At 56.0% G+C, this 17,427-nt stretch overlaps 1 protein-coding gene across 2 annotated transcripts; it reads left to right on the top strand.

Moving 5' to 3' along the window:
* Window positions 1-6,067: 6,067 nt before the first annotated feature.
* On the top strand, window positions 6,068-14,256 carry PERM1 (PPARGC1 and ESRR induced regulator, muscle 1). Of its 2 annotated transcripts, none has more exons than XM_051786307.1 (4): window positions 6,068-6,433; window positions 7,061-9,538; window positions 10,627-10,743; window positions 12,547-14,256. In XM_051786307.1, the coding sequence occupies exons 2-4, from the start codon at window positions 7,063-7,065 to the stop codon at window positions 12,624-12,626; spliced, it is 2,673 nt and encodes an 890-aa protein (XP_051642267.1). In that variant the 5' UTR covers window positions 6,068-6,433; window positions 7,061-7,062; the 3' UTR covers window positions 12,627-14,256. The 2 variants fall into 2 exon arrangements, with proteins under 2 accessions (XP_051642267.1, XP_051642268.1); XM_051786308.1 differs by having other exon boundaries at window positions 6,245-6,433; window positions 7,061-9,511.
* Window positions 14,257-17,427: the final 3,171 nt, after the last annotated feature.

Here is a 17,427-nt window from a genome sequence, read left to right as displayed (position 1 = left end):
CACAGCCTCAGGCTTCAGGGGGTTAACGCCGTCAGCTCTCCCAGGCTGATTTAATTCAAGCCAGGCTGGAACACTCCTGGAGCTGGGACTCTCCCGCCCTGGGAGAGAGGGCGAGTGGAGCAGCGTGTGCAGGGAGCTACCGGTGTCTGTTGTGCTTTGCAACCTGACCTCTCCTCTGCTCTTTGAAGCTGCTGACAGTGGGTGGGCTGGGATCAGCGCAGTGGCCGATGTGCTGGGAGTTACAATAACACAACCGCGATGCCCCGTTCAGCCGGGAATGGGATCTGTTTGGAAGGGGGTGGGCAGAGCAGGGGTGAGGAACTCGGGACCTTGAGGGCTGACAGGGTCCTGCAGATGTGGAACAGCTTGTGTTCGGGGCTGGGGTGGGAGGAGAGGCCCTTTTAACCCAAAACATAATTAATCAGCGGCTTGGACAGAAAGCGGAGCTGTGGCTGCCGGTCCAGCTACCGTTGCCCTTTCCAGGCCCACAGCCAGAACAGGGAGGGGAGAACTTCCCCAAGCTGACACTCTGTCAGGAAGTCTCAGGTCCTTCTCCCTTCCCATGTCTCATCCTGGAGCTCTTTCTTGCTCCCGAGGGCCTGTGTCAACCACCACTGCCTTTCCCTCCACTGCTCCATCCCAAAGCAGCCTCTCTCCCTCACATCACGTTGGGTGCAGGAGAGGAAGAGGAAGGACACCAAAGAGGTGGCCCAGGACACCAACTCACCCTCCTCTGAGACCTCATTGCAGCCTACAGCTTCCTCATGAGGGGCAGGCACCGATCTTTCTGGTGACCAGTGACAGGAACAGCATGAAGCTGCGTCAGGAGAGGGTTAACCTGGATATTAGGAAAATGTTCCTCACCCAGAGGGTGGTTGGGCACTGAACAGGCTCCCCAGGGCAGTGAGCATGACCCCAAGGCTGACAGAGCTCAAGGAGTGTTGAGCAACACCCTCAGACAAGTGGTGGGATTGTTGGGGTGTCCTGTGCGGGGCCAGAAGCTGGACTGGGTGATCCCTTCCAGCTCAGGATATTCTGTGGTTCTGTGAGTTTTGCTTTATGCCTTTGCCACACGGCCTCAGAACCTCCACACCCCCAGCTGGGATGGCCCAAAATATCTCATGTTTTCTACGATGTGCAGAGGCAAAACAGCCCTTACCCCAAAGCACTTTGGACGTTCGGTGACTGCGGAGCTCGAGCTGCTGCTGGCTCAGAGATTTGGACACCCACACGTGGCAGCTGGTGACCTACCTGCGTGGATCACTGAACATCTAATGTTCCAGCACAGGGCACGACAGCCTTGCTGTAGAGGCTCCCAACATGCTCAAGGCAGTGTTAGCAAAGACCCTGCTCTTCCAGCCTTATGGAACACGGATTTTCCCTTCCCCTAGAGGCACCACACCAACTGGATGGGATGCTCAGCTTCCCCTACACCACCCTCCCCTACAGCCTGCAATCCTGACTGCTCTGGTACCATCACAGCCCTAATGTCCTGGATACCTAAGACCCCTTTTTAGGATCACCACAGACCTGCTCTGTAGAATTTTAACCTCCACGGAGAAGGTTAAAAATCCAAGGGAAACTGCAAACTTTGTGGCTGTAAGTGACATCTAGTGGAAACGGCAGGGAAAATGAGTCCACAGGTAAAATACTGATCTCGTTGGATTCAGGGGTGAAACTGAGTCCTGTGAGTTGGAACTTCAGCCCAGCAGCTTCTTTTCAGGACTTGTAAAAAAAACCACAATAGAACAGCTCTCTGTGCATGGGTATGACTTGCAGAGAGAGCTTGTCTCTCACACCAGTGAGCAATGTGAAAAGCGAGGTGGCTGTGACATGACAGCTGTCCCCTGGCCTTACAGCTGCTGTCCCCAAGCCGGGAGCACCACAGCCACCCAGACCATGCACTGGCCTGCTGCCACTGTGCTGCACTTTGGGTTAAAACAAGGGGCTGGGGTAACTTTGTACTGGTGGGTGTTGTGGTGATTTAGGTCTTGCCTGTGCTCTGGCAGTGAAGAACCTGCTGCCAAGGGAGCAGCTACAGTCATGGAATCATGGTTTGGCTTGGAAGGGACCTTAAAGCTCATCCAGTTCCAACCACCTGCCATGGGCAGGGACACCTTCCACTGGACCAGCTTTCTCCAAGCCCCGGCCAACCTGTCCTTGGACACTTCCAGGGATCCAGGGACAGCCACAACTTCTCTGGGCAACTTCTCTGCAGCCCCGTGGCTGCAGCTTTTCCTGACAGGTTCTGAGCACAGCCCTGGGGCAAGGGACAGTGTCCCACAGCCCCTGCAGAGAGGCAGAGCTGGGGAGTTCGTTGCAGAACCTGTCCCCCAGGGATGGTGCATCCAGGATCACGGATACTGAGCCCATCCACGTGCCCCTGAGGCAGCTGCCTGCCCTGTTTACCCTGCTTCCCTGGCATTGGAACCACTACCCCTGCCCCCGGGGCTGCCACCCCTGCCCTGGCTGGAAGGGTCCCGCCAGCACAGCGTGGATGTTGGCCCGGAGCTATTCTTGTGTAGAGCAAAGCCAAAGCTTGCAGGGAAATCTGAAACCCAGCGAGACTTGGATTAGCAACCCGAAACTCTGGCCAGGATACGAGCTTTTGGAAGAGCTTTGGCAGAGTTTCAGGCAGAGTGCAGGCTGAGTTTCAAGTCAGCAGAGGCTGACCTTTGCGTGAGCCTGCTGCTGGCGGCTGGGGAAGCATGGGCTTGAATTTTAAGAGAGCCTGGGGAGCGAGTTTCAGGCAAAAAAAAAAAAAAAAATTAAAAAAAAAATCCACCAAAATAGTTAAAGGGTTTAGGCAAAAACAATGCAGAGAGTCTTATGGTTTGGGGGTGATAATTCCTGCTCACCTGCCCCCAAACCAGCAAAACCAGCCTGGTGGTTACAGCTTCCTTGCACTTCGAGTTTCAGCACAGAGTTAACCCCTTCCTCAGCATAGAGGAGCTGCTCCTCCCAGGCTTTCCCTGGGGTAGATCTGGATTCCATGTCTGCTCCCTCCCTGTCTCGGGGGGAGGTGAGGGTGCAAGGTCAGAGCTGTACCTGAGCAGCTCAGAATTCCCTAATCCGAGGACTGAGCTATCCATGTGGCAGTTTGTACCTCACAGGAATTTATGGAAGGGAACAAATGCATCAGATGAGGGGGAGATCACAAGATGGAACGGCTGGTGCTCTGAGAGCAGAGGACCAGAGTCCAGAGCCCAACCAGAGACAGGCAGACAAGGCCAGGCACTATCAGTGACCGAGGCTGAAGGATGATCCAGCCAGAAAGGAAGAAGGCATGAGAAAATAACCACAAACACAGTCTGTCCTGGGCAGTTGGAAGCAGCAAGGGCCAACATTGTCTTGCTCCTGAAGCTGTGGACACATTTCGTTTTCCATTATGTTTTTATTTTTTTTCCATTGCTTTTCCTGCAAACTCATCTCTCTTCCTCCCCTCACACACAGCATGTGATGGGTGTAGATCAGGGCAGGGAGGACATCTTCGTAATCAAACCCACATTTCTCTGCACTGTCTGTGTTGTCTCACAGTGAATTCAGCCAAACCCCCATACTCGTGATGTTTTAGTGCTGGTTTTAAGAGCTGCATGAAGGTGGAATTTTCCCATATGGAGTTTCCTGGATAGGAAATTGGTTATCTCAGAGTATTATTCCATAAAGCTCCGAAAGCTCCTTTCCCAGAAGTCAAAATCCCTTTACACTTGGAGTAACAAATGTGGAGCTTGAAGCCACAGAACGGGTCTTTATCCCAAAGGAAGCACCCTCCACGGCACTCCTGGTTTTCCTCCCTAGACCCCTTTTCCATGCCCTTGACCCTGGCTCTTTCTCCCACGCTGTGTCCTGTGACATGAGGCACAGAGAGGGGCCTCATCTGCTGCTTTATTTCAGGCCCATCTCTAATTACACACATTGACATTAGTTATTTATATAATGTCCTTAATACCACAGCGTCAACCCTGGAGGTGCTGGGACGAGCTGCTGGGACGAGCTGCTGGGAGGCTCTGCCCTCCTGGCTCTGCCCACGGCAGGTGCCAACCACTGGATGGTGCTGGAGCAGCCCTGTGGCAATCCCAGCATCTGGCATCACCTCCTCGGGAGAGCCGGAGCCAGGTATCCCAGAGAGGCACCACGTGCCAGAAGGAAATCGGAGCCGGGCTGTCCAGGCTGCCACTGCTGGATGTCCTTGGCAGGCAGCACCGTGCCCCTCGGGGCAGGGTGCCATGCCCTTGAAGGCCACGCTGGGCTTTTATCCCCCCCGGAGGAAGGCAGGGAAGCGGCGGCAGATGTGTCATTCCCCCAAGGACAGCGCGCGCGGGCTTCGCCCTGGACAGCTAAATAAATAGCGGGATGTCTCCTGTGCTGAGACTTGTTTGTGTCTGGGGGGCCGGGGTGGGCCGTGTGGCGGGGTGTGTGCAGTTCCTGTGGGGTTTGGAGCGTGGCTGGGTTTGCAATGTGACGCTGATAACGCGGGCCGCCAGCCCGCTGCTGGCTCCCAGTTCCGTCTCGCTGCCTCTGCCCCTTTCATGTTCTCTGCTGCGGTTTGCAAGGCTGAGTTTAAAGGTTTCTCTGACTAACCCTGGCTGCTGGGCTCAAAGGGAAGGAAGTCGACTGCAGCCAAGAAAAGGAAGCCAGTTGGTTTCCCTTCTGCGTCTGCGAGTTGTGCGAGGGGGAGAAGGGTGTAGCCAGATCAGACGTGAGATAGGATGGGAAGGCAGCAGACCTCTTTCCTTCCATATTTTCTCGGCTGGACAAGCTCCCTGCATGCGTCAGCCTGGAGCAGGGAGAAGGGAAGCGTGTCCTGGTCAATATTTAGCCCTTGATTCCAGCTGCTGGTGGGCTGGACCCTCCTGGCTCGCTGCCGGGCTGTGCAGTGTGAGGCGGCAGCCACGACGGGGAGCTTCCATCCCGCGGGATGGCCGGGGCTGGCAGGGCTGGCAGGACAGGGCAGGAGGTTCCCTCCTCCCAGCCGGAGCCAGCTGCTGGCCCCGGCTCCCTGGAATGTGCGTCCTGGCATGGCCAGCACCCCAGCCCTGCTGAGGACCCCTGAGGTGGATGCAGAGCATGTGGGTCCCTCTTGGTTCCCACAGCATTCTAGGACCCCTGAGGGGGGTTCAGAGCATGTGAGTCCCTTTTAGTTCCCCACAGGACCCCCGAGGCAGATGCAGAGCATGTGGGACCCTCTTGACTCCCGCAAGCATCTGCAAGACTCCTGAGGTGTATGCAGAGCATGTGGGTCCCTCTCAGCACCCAGAGCAACTACAAGACCCCCGAGGTGGTTGCAGAGCATGTGGGTCCCTCTTGGCTCCTATAGCATCTCCAGGCCCCCCAAAGTGGATGCAGAGCACGTGGGTCTTTCATGGTTCTCCCACAACATCTATGGGACCCCCCAAGGTGGGTGCAGAGCATGTGGGTCCCTCTTGGCTTCTGCAGCATCTGCAGGACCCCCAAAGTGTAGGCAGAGCACGTGGGTCCCTCTCAGCTCCCACAGCATCTACAACAGTGGCCATCTCCAGCTGTGGGGGCTGCAGCACCCTGGTGGCAGAAGAAGTGACCAGAGCCTTGGGGCAGTGCTGGCCCCCCTGGGCTGGGGCTCACACTCACAGCCACTGTCCTGCAGCAGCTATTTCTGGCCCCTGGGACAGGGAGGGCATGTGGTGGGAGGCAGCTCCGGGGCTCGTGGGAGCCGAGGGCTATTTCTGGCTCTGGTTGCTGACCTGCCAGGCCACCCTCGGCCAGTAACTCCCTCGTGCCAGGCTCACCCAGAGCCTCCAGGTTCAGGCTCCCTCCAGCACGTGGACCAGGTGTCCCTGGGCGGTGTGGGACGGCTGCCACAAGCACCCTGCAAGGTTTGTCACAAGACCTGACTGTGATCTTTTGATGTCACTCTGCAGTAGGCTGGCAGTAAGTGCCCTGGGAGTGCTCTCGGAGGGTGAACCATGCCCTGGGGCGTGCTTTTGTCATCTTGGAAATGACGACTGAGGCAAGGGGTGGGTGTGTGTGGGAAAAAGGACAGTCATTGCCACCCAGGTGTCCCACTCCCTCATGTGATGAAAGGTGTGAGCTCCGAGGCCTTTGCCCCCTCTCCATTGGCCATCCCATGGAGCGATCTCAGGCTGAGGGCAGAAGGCAGCAGTGGGCATCAGGAGTGGTCCCCAAACGTGGCTGTGGGACAGACACACATTGGCTGATGCCCTGACATGTCCCCCACCAGCTTCTATATATGGGCCTGCCCTCTCTGAACCCACCGCGCTCGGCTCTCAAGTGACACGCTGGGGAGGGAGGGGGGGTCTATTTTTAGCCCCTGAATGGATCTGTGCTGGAGCCGAGCTCTCTGCCCCCATCAAGGGTACGGCATCATGTTGTGCTGGGAGGATTTTCCTGCGTGGCTCTTTGAATGGCTCCATCCCCACCTTAGGTCGGGGTACAGGTAGGATTCAGCTTTGTGGTCTCTCTGCTGCTTCTGCTGCTGGATCCCCACTCTTTTGGGCTCTTTTGCAAGTCCCTCCCCAGGGCCACGGCTATGGAAGGAGCTGCCATGGCTTGCTGGAATGTCCTGTTTGGAGTGTGCTTCGTGCTCCCCTCCTGCATGATGCTGTGGCAGCAGGAATGCTCAAGAACAGAAATCCCACAGTTTTTAAAATGGGTCGTAGGCAAGAGGAGTAGGAAAGGGGTGTGTGAGGTGTGATGCTACTGTGCTGCTGTGGAGAGAATCCCAAACCTTCTGTGCAGCTGTGGAGAGAATCTCAACCCCTCTGTGCTGCCGTGCTCGGGGAGCAGAGGCAGCAGGGACCAGAGGGGGGTAGCAGTGGTCTCTCTCACTGCTGGCTGGGTTATGGTCCAGCACAGCCATCCCCATCCTGCTGAGTTTGCCAGGAGCTGGAATTTCAGCTGGAAAGATGGGAGGATGAGTGAGGATGAATGAATGCAGATGGCAGGGAAGGAACCCGTGGGGACAGGATTAAGGGCACACACCTCACCTATGTCTGCCAACACTAGTGCCACCTCCTCATGCCCCCATCTCTCCCCCCCTCCCCACTTTGCTTTCCCGCTGCAGGCATGGATAACTTCGAGTACAGCATCCAGCTGAACGACAGGGAATGGGCTGAGTTCTTCTTGGCCTCAGAGGAGTGCAACCTCGCCCCGGCCTCGCTGGCCACGGCCGAGGAGCAGTGCCTCAGTGACATTGAGCAAGGGGACGGCCACGCCAGCCCCGACAGGCTGATCCCAGCCGGGCAGGGCAGCGAGCCAGCGCCTGGCACGGGGAGCTCTGCCCCACGTGGGGTGCCCGGAGACACCCCCCTGCGCTGGCAGGCCGGTGGGCACCTCTCCCCTCCGGAGCTGCTGTCGGGCAGCGAGGACGAAGCGGAGCTGGGCTCGGTCGGCAGGTTCCTGTGTGAGAGTGACCAGCCCGGCTGCCCGTCCGGCCCTGCCATGCCCAGCGCACAGAGGAGGCAGCCCCCTCGCCCCCCTGCAGCCCCCCTGGCCGGCCAGGCTGGTGGCACAGCCCAGGACAACCCGGGGCAGGACGCAGCAGGTGAAGCGGCAGCGTCGGAGAAAGGAGCGGCCCGAGGCAGCCGGGACATGGAGACCCCCAACACTCCAAGTGCCCCTGAGCAGGGAGGGGACACAGGAAGGGGACAACCCCACGGCAGTGAGGTGGTGGCACAGCCAGGGACTCTGGCGGGGGGTAGTTCACCAGCACCCCCTGCCAGGAAAAGGCATCCCAGCGCTTCCCACTCGGAGCCCAAGCTGCGGGGACCCTCGTGTGACCCCCCCAGCCCATCCCCGGGGGCTGTGCAGGAGGAGGCGAGAGGGGAGAGGGCAGGGGCTGAGCAGAGCTCCCCAGCCGGGTCCCCCAGCGTGGTGAGGCCCAAGGTGCCGGGGCAGCAGAAGAAGAGCCGCAAGCAGCGAGGGACCAGCACTGCTGAGGGGGACAGGGAGCCTGGGGGGGCTGCGGCTCAGGGGCCCACACAGGGACCCGGGAAGGCACCTCCGGGCTCGCCAATGTCCTCTCGGAAGAGCAAAGGGAAGGAGAAGGCGGCCAAGGCGGCTTTGGGGAGGATGAGCAGTGAGGAGGCGGCGGAGAGCAAGCCACCGGTGCCCGGCCCTGGCGTGGATGAGGGGGATCCAGCTGGGAGTGCTCCCCCGAGGCAGAAGGGGAAGGAGCCAGGGGCACAGTCCCCAGGGAAGACAAAGGCCACCAAGCCCTCAAAGGCAGGGCAGGCTGGTGGCTTGGGTGTACGTGACGGTGCACCAGTGATCCCTGACAACGGAGCCGCGGCTCCTTCAGGAGAGGCGTGCCAGGGGATGCCAGGGAAGCCTCTCCAACCCAAGATCACGGCAGCTTTCAGAGGGGATGCTGCTGAGGGAGCCTGGAAGGATCCTGCAGCTGAGATCCCTGGAGTTCCTGCAGCTGAGATCCCTGGAGTCCCTGCAGCTGAGATCCCTGGGGTTTCTGCAGCTGAGATCCCTGGAGTCCCTGCAGTTAAGATCCCTGGAGTCTCTGCAGCTGAGATCCCTGGGGTTCCTGCAGCTGAGATCCCTGTGGTTCCTGCAGCTGAGATCCCTGGATTCCCTGCAGCTGAGATCCCTGTGGTTCCTGCTGAGATCCCTGCGGTTCCTGCAGCTGAGATCCCTGGGGTCCCTGCAGTTAAGATCCCTGGGGTTCCTGCAGCTGAGATCCCTGTGGTTCCTGCAGCTGAGATCCCTGGATTCCCTGCAGCTGAGATCCCCAGGAAGCCCTCAGAGATCCCCATGGTTCCTTCAATTGAAATCCCTTGGGAACCTGCCCCTGAGATTCCCAGGAAGCCTTCATCTGGGATCCCCAGGTCTCCTCCTATTGACATCCCTAGGAATACTGCAGCTGGGATCCCCAGGGTTGCTACTCCTGAGATCCCCTGGAGACCTGCCCCTGAGATCCCCAGGAAGCTGAGCCCCCCGTGCTTTGCAGATGGGGCTTCTGCAAGGTCAAACACCCTGGATGTGACCTGGCCTGAGATGTATGACTATTTTTTCTGTGATTCCCAAGAGGAAGAAGAACTGGGGAGCTCAGTGGAGGGGCGGAGATCACCCTTGCAAAGGGAAATATCCTGGCCTGAACTGTACGAGTATTTTTTCAATGAACCAGAAGGAAACAGGAAAAAAGTCAAAGGTAAAGACAGGAAAAGAAAGAAGTTCAGCAGCTTGGATCACGCTGGGCTGCAAAATGAGGATCCCAGCTCAGCTGCAGTCAAGGACACTGTGATTATCTCAGTCCCTGAGGTGTGTGAACACTTCTTCCCAGAGACACCTAGGAACAGGATGGGCTGGAGAGGGATTTTCTCAATTGCTCCAGCCTCCGAGGTGAAGAGAGCTGTGAGGGCTCTGAAGTCCCTCCTGCAAAGGCAAATCCACCCCGACAGTGGCCAAGGCCCAGCCTCCCAGGCTCTGGTGCCGAGAGGATCCGCAGAGAAGTTCGCCCTCGTCCCACTGGCTCCCCTGGGAAGAGGCCAGGTGTGGCCAGAAGGTGAGGAGATGGCCCTTGCACTGAGAGGTAAAGCATGTTATCCCCTGCAGGGATGTGTCCCATGCTGTGTCACGCTGGCTCTCCCTTGGGATGCTCCCACTGTCCCCGTGCCAAGCGAGTGCTGCTGGCCAGGTCCTGCAGGCTGGCTCCCAGCACTGCAGCAGGCATGGACAGGGAACCTGGGACTTTTAAAAACATGCTCTGAATTCAAAAAACACCCTCCAGAGACCCTCCAGAGGTCACCTGAACGTTGACTGTTCCTGGAGGCAAGTGAGAGAAACAGGAATAAAGGGAGAGAAGTTTGACCCACAAGGACAGCCAGTGTATTTGTCTTAAAGCTTATATGATGCTTGGAGCCACAGGGCCTCGTAGTTAATATTAAACCCAAACAATGAGTGAGTCATTCCAAAGGGTGCCTCAAAATAGAGCTTCCAGTTGGTTTGCAAGGAGAAAAGCCCCTTTGCCGTGGTCACAGATAATTAGGAAGTCAGTTTTAATTAAAGGCCTGATCAAATAAACATGGGAGCAAAAATAACCTACTCTTACAGCATGAAGTTCCAGGCTGGAAATCCATCAGGGGAGGAAATTTAGAGCACTCAGGGATGTCCCCATCCCTGGACTTAGCAGGAGGTGGGAGTGGGATCAGTGAGATGCTGAGCACTGGTGCTTCTCAGGGGAATGGATGTTGTCCTAGAGCAGTGTGTGCCTTTGGGCACTGTCTGGCAGGAAGGGGCCCTTGCCCAGAGGTCCTCAGGAATCACTTTCTCCTAAATCTACTCCCCAGACCCACTTCCAGCCACCACACTGCTCTGGGAAGATACACAGGGAGGTGTGAGGCAGCCAGAGGCCCTGGGGTGGCATTAACAAACATTTGCCTCAGGGTCTTAAGAAAGTCTAAAACTGAGAGGGGTGAAAAATGCGCCCCTCACCTTAGGAAACATAACTGAGTCCTAAATAGACACGTTTGACTTGACAAACAGTGGAAAAAAAAGTCTCCAGGGAGGGAAAATGCGTGACAACGACGTGACTCCCTGGGAGCGCGAGGGACTCGTGTCCCGGGGGGACAGACAGGGGCTGTGGCATAAAACCCAAACCTTGTGCTCCTCTTCTGGCAGGGACAGCAGAGGATCCACGAGTGCTGACCCACAAAGACATGTGCCTGGTGTTCTGTGCCTTTGCATCCTGGGCAGTGAAGACATCTGACCTGCAGGCTCCGGATGCCTGGAAGACCAGTACGTACAGTGCCCGACCCGGGAGAGGGGTGGGAATGACTTTGTGGAAGACTTGGCAGGGAGAAAGGCAGGGGATACAAATACACCCACTGCTGCCTGTGGGAAAGTGCAGGCACTTCCCTGCTTTTCCAGAGAAGTGTCCTTTTAATGCCTTGCCTCTCTCGTGGAGTGGCAGCCCTGATTCCTGCTCACTCACATTGTCCTTTCCCCACGCCAAGTGGCTGCTGACAGGAGCTGAGCTGTAGGACAAGTCTATCCCCAGCCTTGGCCCTGCTGCTGACAGGGACCAGGAGCAGTTTGTCAGGAGAAGAGAGGCTTCTTTAGGATCTGTGCTGGCTAGCAGCGGGATCAGGACCTGGAGTGTGCAGGTTTAGGCTCCCTCATCTCAGCTGGAACAAGTGCATGTGTTTTTTCAAATGTACTATGAAGATATAACCTTCTTTCTAAATACAGCTTAGCTGAAGTATTATCCTGGTGCACTGAGTCCTGCAGGTAAACGGAGCTCTGTTGGATCCTCTGCTCTCCAACCACAACATTGGGATAGGTGGTGGGAAGAGAGGAAGCTCGGGAATCACAAATTTGCTGAGCCCCCCCAGGAGTGTGGGTGGCTGGATGAGCAGGGAATGGGGCAGTGAGAGCAGCATTCCTCATTCCTACCCTGGATGGAGCAGCTGAGTGCAGGGTCCAACCCTGGAGAGCCCCTTCCATGGGGTGAGATGCTGGGAATGAGGCTTCCTGCTGCTTGTCCAGGGGGAGGAATGTTCCCCACTAAGGTCACACAGGAAGCTGACACCCTGGGCTGAGAATAGCTCATTAGCTAAGGCTGCTCAGTGCCATCATCACAAGGAGCTTTTGGCCTGCTCCTCCTTGTCTTCTGGGTATGGGATGGTGGACGTGGCCTCAGGGAGGTGAGAAAAGTGGGATACGGGTCCTCGTGCCCTCGGGATCACATAACCCTGGTGAGGACAGGAGATGGGAGGCAGTTCCACCTAGTCCTGGACTAGCTGTTCTCTTTAGGCATCCTAGGTTCCAGCTGAATTTCCCTGTTTCTGTCCCTCTAACACATAAATCAAAATCAAGTCTGAATTTAAACTGGGAACTCCAAAGGCATGGCTTGGGTTCCCAGTTTTGCTTGGGAATTTAATCTCTCTTATAAACCAAGCTAAAAACATTGGCTGACAGTACAGAGAAAAGCTTGATTCTGTGTATAATCCCCATTAGTTTTGTTGTATCTCTACATTTTTTGTTTTGGGTATTTTCTGCTTTTGGCTGGAATCAGAAAATCCCCAGATAATCCACAAAATGGTATTTTTCTGGCATCTTCATGGTCCAAACAGGAGTAGAAAATGAAGGGACTGTCCTGAAACCCTGGTGAGATTTTCAACTGTGTCTTCCACATCCAGGATTAAACCTGTGTATCCAACCAGTCCATTAAATCTCCACCTGAACCTGTGTATCCAACCAGTGCACATCCCTACCCCACACAGGGAGCCTATTTAGTGTTTCCCTGAAAAAAAAACCGTTTGCTGTGGAATGGTGGTGTGATCCATGTGCCCAAACTACAGCACTAGATGTGGGCAGCCAGGCTGTGGGTGTCTGGGAATGCACTGGGAATAAATTCAGTGTGGAGGGGGTGAAAAACAAAGGCAGGAGGAGACTGGGGGAGGGAGGGGAGTGACCCCTCTCTGGCCCACGGAACAGGGTGGGCCAAGCAGCTTGTGGTCTGCAGGTCTGGAAAAAAGATCTTTGGGTTTTGAAGAAGCACCCAGACTAACTGTGGGAATGTGTTGGGCTCTTTTCCAGTGTTCCTGGCAAGTTTTGGCACGCTCTCTGCCATCCGCTACTTCCGGAGGCAGGTCAGAGAAGGACAACCCCGGACTTAGGCTCAGCCCACACTGGAGGTGCTTCCTGGGGACAGGTGGGCACGGTGGAGGCAGAGACTTGGGAATTTGTTCTTGGACAGTGTGAGAAGCCTGGATCCCAGCACCAAGACTTCTCTGGACCCATCCCTACACGGGACAGGACGTCCCAGGAAGCAGGATCGTTCCGGTGACAGGAATTGATGGCACGGTAGGCAGTCGGTACCTGTACTGGAGAAAAGGGGAGCCCAGCCTGGGCTGGCTCTGGTCTTTCCTTGCACTCTCCTGGGACACTCCCTAGGAGCAGCCAGTGTCTGTTCCAGGGCACTGCTTATCCCTCCTCCCCGCTGAAGTCACCTGGTGGCAAAGGAAGGCACTGACGTGGTGGTGGAGGGAGGTGAGGGCAAAAGAAACTAGGAAAGTGCTTCATTGGTATGAAAGAGCTGGGATATCTGTGAAGGAAGAGTGGAGAGAGCTTTGGGAAGAGCTGTCTGTCCAAACATGGGGCTTGGCTAAGCATGTGCTGGCTGGGCAGCAGCTAAAGGGGGATGGAGGGGCCGCTCTCCTGGCAGAGCCCAGGGCTCCCATGTCTGGTTTGGCTCACTGCAGGAGGACTCATCCTCTTGGAATTCACTCCTAGAAGTCACAGCTCAGTGTAACAGTTCAGGAGGCTGAGATAAGGTTTCTGTTGCATGCAGCCACCTCAGCCCTGCTGAGCCAGAGCCACGTCTGTCCCCGTGGGTGAGGAGCACCCGCTGCAAGGACACATCCCAAACCCACAGGCAGAGGATGGACAGGGGTCACACAGCCAGAGCCAGGGAAAGGGGCAGCCAGGAAGGGTTCTGCAGGAGATGCACAGGATGGAAAGGGGCAGCAGAGAAAGGGCCTGAGCTCAGGGAAGTCTCAGGAAAGAGCCCTGACGAGGACAGGAGCATGTCGGAGAGGAGGAAGAAGTACGTGTACGTGTTTGGCTCTGCCCAAACCACACAAAGGGTCTGGATATATGACTTGTTCCCTCTTCTGCCTCCCACCCTGGAGGGGTAAAGTTGGCTGGGGGAGATGTGGGGTTAAGGGGGTGCTGTGGCTGAGTCTGTAACCTGGGGGCCTGGGAAGGGCTCGAGGGGGCCCAGAATGGAAGGTGGGGTGAGAAATAAAAAGGAAGCAATTCAGTTCCTCCCCTGTCTCCAGTGCCTTCCTCATCACTCAAGGGCATTATTCATGAGGGTTTTTCTTGACTCCCAAGTCTGGTAACAGCATGAATGTGAGATTAAGCACTCAGGGACCAGATCCACAAAGGTACTAAGGAAAATCATCCCAGAATACCAGTGTGGATCTGCCTGTGAGCTTTATAGGAATGATGTTTGTGATGTTTGTCTCATGAAACCAGAGAGGGGAGGTTTAGCTCTTTCCTTGTAATGCAGAGTGCCATGCAATTTTAATGTGTGTAGGGATGGACTGAAGACCATGTATTGTTGCTGATAAGAGAGCACACTGTGCAATTGTGCAGTGAGATATGTAACTGTAAGTAGTGAGAGAGATGTACAGGCTCTATATGGACTATAGCAGCTGTATATCCAGTAAGAGGAGTTTTGTGGAGGAGAAGAACAGATAAAACATGCTGGAAGCTTCTAATAAAGTTCTATTTCATTTACTACTTTTGTGTACATTCCTCTGTCTGCATGGTGGGTGTGGGAAACCATTGAGTGAGTACTGAGTTTTAAAGAATGAGAAATCAATGCATTATGTGTCTGTTGATACAAAACTGCAGGAGCTGATGGGCTGGTTTTTGGAGCCCTGGAGGACAGAGCATGCAGGGAGATGGGCTGTGTCTCCTCTGTTTGGCTCAGTCCCCATGCCTGCCCCTCCGAGACACATCTTGGCTGTCACATGTCGCTAACAGCCTGTTCCAGAGAACCCTCCTGCCTCAGAAGCTCTCAGCTTCTCTTCAGACGGCTCCTCAGGGCCCTCTGAACAGATCAGTGAGCACAAGTCAGTGCCCAGCAGCAGCTCCTGCCTTCGGTCCATCGACCCTCATCACCTCCGTGCTCCCTGATCCCGCTCTCCAGCCCGGGCTGCATCCAGGAACACCTGGCACTGCCTCCTCAGAAATGCCCAGCAGACCTGCTCCCTGCACCAAGCAGGAGCACAGGGGGGGCTGAAGCATTCCATATGCTCTGGTTTACTGTTTATCCAGCCATAATCCATGAAGCTCTCCCTGCCTTCCCCGTGGCAGGTGGGAACAGTAGCCGGGAGAGGGCGGGTGGGAGACGGGGAACAGCTGGAGGAATCAGGCACTTCCATTGTGCTGGGCTTTCCTGGGAGGCTGTCACAGCAGGAAAGGGCAGAGGAGGAGGGCAGCAGGCAGGGAAGGGGTCTCTGGCACTGCCATCTCAGGACCCTGCCAGGCCTCGGGGGCTCTGGCTCTTCCTGGCAGTTCTCACGCAGGACAGGTTCCCCAGGGGGAGGGCAGAGCTCAGCCCTCCTTGCTCGGTTTGAATTGTTCAGATTTTGTGTTTTCTAGCCTCGCCACAGAGATCTGGAGGAAAGAATGTTTTCCCTTCCCCTGTGCAGGTGCAGGAACAGCTCATTTCCCTCCTGGCCATGTACAGTACTGCCAGGTGCAACGCTGGCAGATAATAAAGGATTGTGTCAAAAATCACTGAATTTAATACTTGGCTGAGTGGTTTGTGTCTGTCTCAGTGATTGCAAAGTTGGCTTGGAGGTCTCACTGGAACTGGGAGGGTTTCTGGCCAGAAACCATAATGTTGAAGGCATTTTTGATGCCATTAGCTGCTCCAAGGAGGGGCTCTGCGCTGGCATGTGGGGCGTCTGCCCGTTCCCATATCAGCTGGATCTTTCCTAAGGGATGCCCTGGCTTTGGGGACCTCCTGTTCCCAGTGCCCCAATCCAGAGATGAGCCATACACAGCCAAACATGGCACTTGGGGTGGGAAAAGCAGCTCCTGGCTGTCCCTGACCTGCACAAGCAGGGAAAGGCGTAGTGGCACCAACTGCATGTTTTCCCACTCCAAAGGATATGGGGTATATCCCACCCTCTTAATGCCTCTGTCCCAGTGCTGTTTCTTCCCAGGAGAGCTGAGCACTCCTGTTGTGCTGCAGGTAACATGAGGTGCCTGTCACCCTTTGCCTGTCTGTGATAATTGGTGTCTGATCCTTTACAGCCTGGACTGGGAGATGTCAGTATGATTTGGCACCTCTGCCAGCTAAAAGTTACCAGAGGTGCCAGATGATCCAGCAGGTTACAGGTGCATTTCACACTCCTTTTGATCTGTGCTGGAAGAAGTGGATGAGATAAATATTTCAGGAGATGGATGTTTTCGGCTGACTGCAGAAGTGAAAGGAATTACTGAAAAGATCTTGCTGGTATCAGGAGATCAGCTCTGGGAGAGTGTGCTGTGCTCAGTCAAGCAGCAGTGTCCCTCAAGGAAACCAGCCCGGGCTTGCCTGCAATTTTAATGCTTGGTTTATTCTCCGACCTTTTAAGCCCTCTCCTCTCCCTCCACAGGGATGCGCCTGCATCTCACCCCGGAGGGAGCAGCCAGGACCTCACCACCTTTTTTTTTTTTTTTGCAACAGCAGCAGCCACGGCAACAGCAGCGACCTTTCGGTGCATCCTCGGGCCCGCTCTCCCCGCTCCGGACAGGGCGTCGGGGCCGGAGGTGGGACCTGTGCCACCCCTGCCCGCCGCTCTGCCTCGCACGTAGCTCCCTCATCTGACACCTCGCCTTGCCAAGCGCATGAAAAAGTCAGGCAGGTGCACCCCGAGGGACCGGCTCCGCGTTCCATCCGGACACACCGTGTGCCGGAGCCCCGCTGGAGGCAGGAGAAGCCTCTCCCCCTCCCCTCTTCCCGGCGATCGCTTTTGTCGGAGCGGCTCCTTCGCTCTTTATTTCTTTTGCTTCGTCTCTCTGTGATAAAACCCGGGCGAAGCTTCCCACCGACATTCCCGTGGCCGTTTCCGAGCCGTGACTGGCTTCTCGGTGGAGTTCAGAGGGATTTTGGGGGGGCTTGGTGCTGTGCCAGAGCCGGGGGGGAGCAGTGACCCCCCTCTTATCTCGGGCTGACAGAAGCGCCAGTTGCTCGGGTCGCTTGGCCAGCCCTGCGAATCCGCATATTCTGGTGGATTCTCCCACCCACAGGGCACTGAGGGAGTTGCTCGTCGCAGACCAGAGCAGACCCTGCACAATCCTCCTGGTGTCCTGGGAGCTGGTTTGCCCGGCGGGTCCTTCCCAAACCTCAGCCGTCCATACAAACTGCTCCCCCAAGGAATTCCCCAAACCCCGAGTGCCTTTGTAAAGACGACAAAAAGATGGGCAGCAGGGCTCACTTGCTACACCTAGTGTTCATTACAGAGGCTTTTCTCCCAGTTCCTGAAGCCAGAGGAGCAGGTTGCAAGCTCCACTTTATTTAATTTTTTTATACACCTCTTTGTTGTTTATTCTTTGAGGGGAAAAAAAGGGTTGAAATTCTGGCTCGGAATTAAGAAAGCAGAGAGAAATCCAGCAGCCCACAGTGTGTCAATCACTGCTCTGGCTTTCCAGCTATGGAAAAAAGTGGTGGTGGGGGGACACCTGATTCGGGACTTTTAACACTTGGAGGGAGTGAGGGGGGTGGAGAGATCATTTGTCAGAGAGTGAATTGTTGGCAGCCAGTGTCTTCTCATGCCTTTCATCTGCCTCTGTGAATAAAGGCACAGCTATCCTGTGACCAGAAGGATGTGCACAGCCTTGCTGGCAGCTCTGGAGCACTGGACCTGCCTTTTGTGGATGACCTGGTCCCCATCGAATTCCTGCTGCAGCCAGGAT

The sequence above is a fragment of the Manacus candei genome, unplaced genomic scaffold (genome assembly GCF_025592945.1).
Source record: "Manacus candei isolate 608988 ecotype Guabito, Panama unplaced genomic scaffold, ASM2559294v1 h1tg000022l, whole genome shotgun sequence".
Lineage (NCBI taxonomy): Eukaryota > Metazoa > Chordata > Aves > Passeriformes > Pipridae > Manacus > Manacus candei.
This window is presented reverse-complemented; position numbering and strand designations above follow the sequence as displayed.

Excerpts from the sequence above, each read along its gene's own strand:
- PERM1 (XM_051786307.1), top strand. The coding sequence starts at position 7,063 with ATGGATAACTTCGAGTACAGCATCCAGCTGAACGACAGGGAATGGGCT. Across the intron at positions 9,539-10,626 it reads GATGGCCCTTGCACTGAGAG|GGACAGCAGAGGATCCACGA; the intron begins GTAAAGCATGTT and ends CTCTTCTGGCAG. Across the intron at positions 10,744-12,546 it reads TCCGGATGCCTGGAAGACCA|TGTTCCTGGCAAGTTTTGGC; the intron begins GTACGTACAGTG and ends GCTCTTTTCCAG.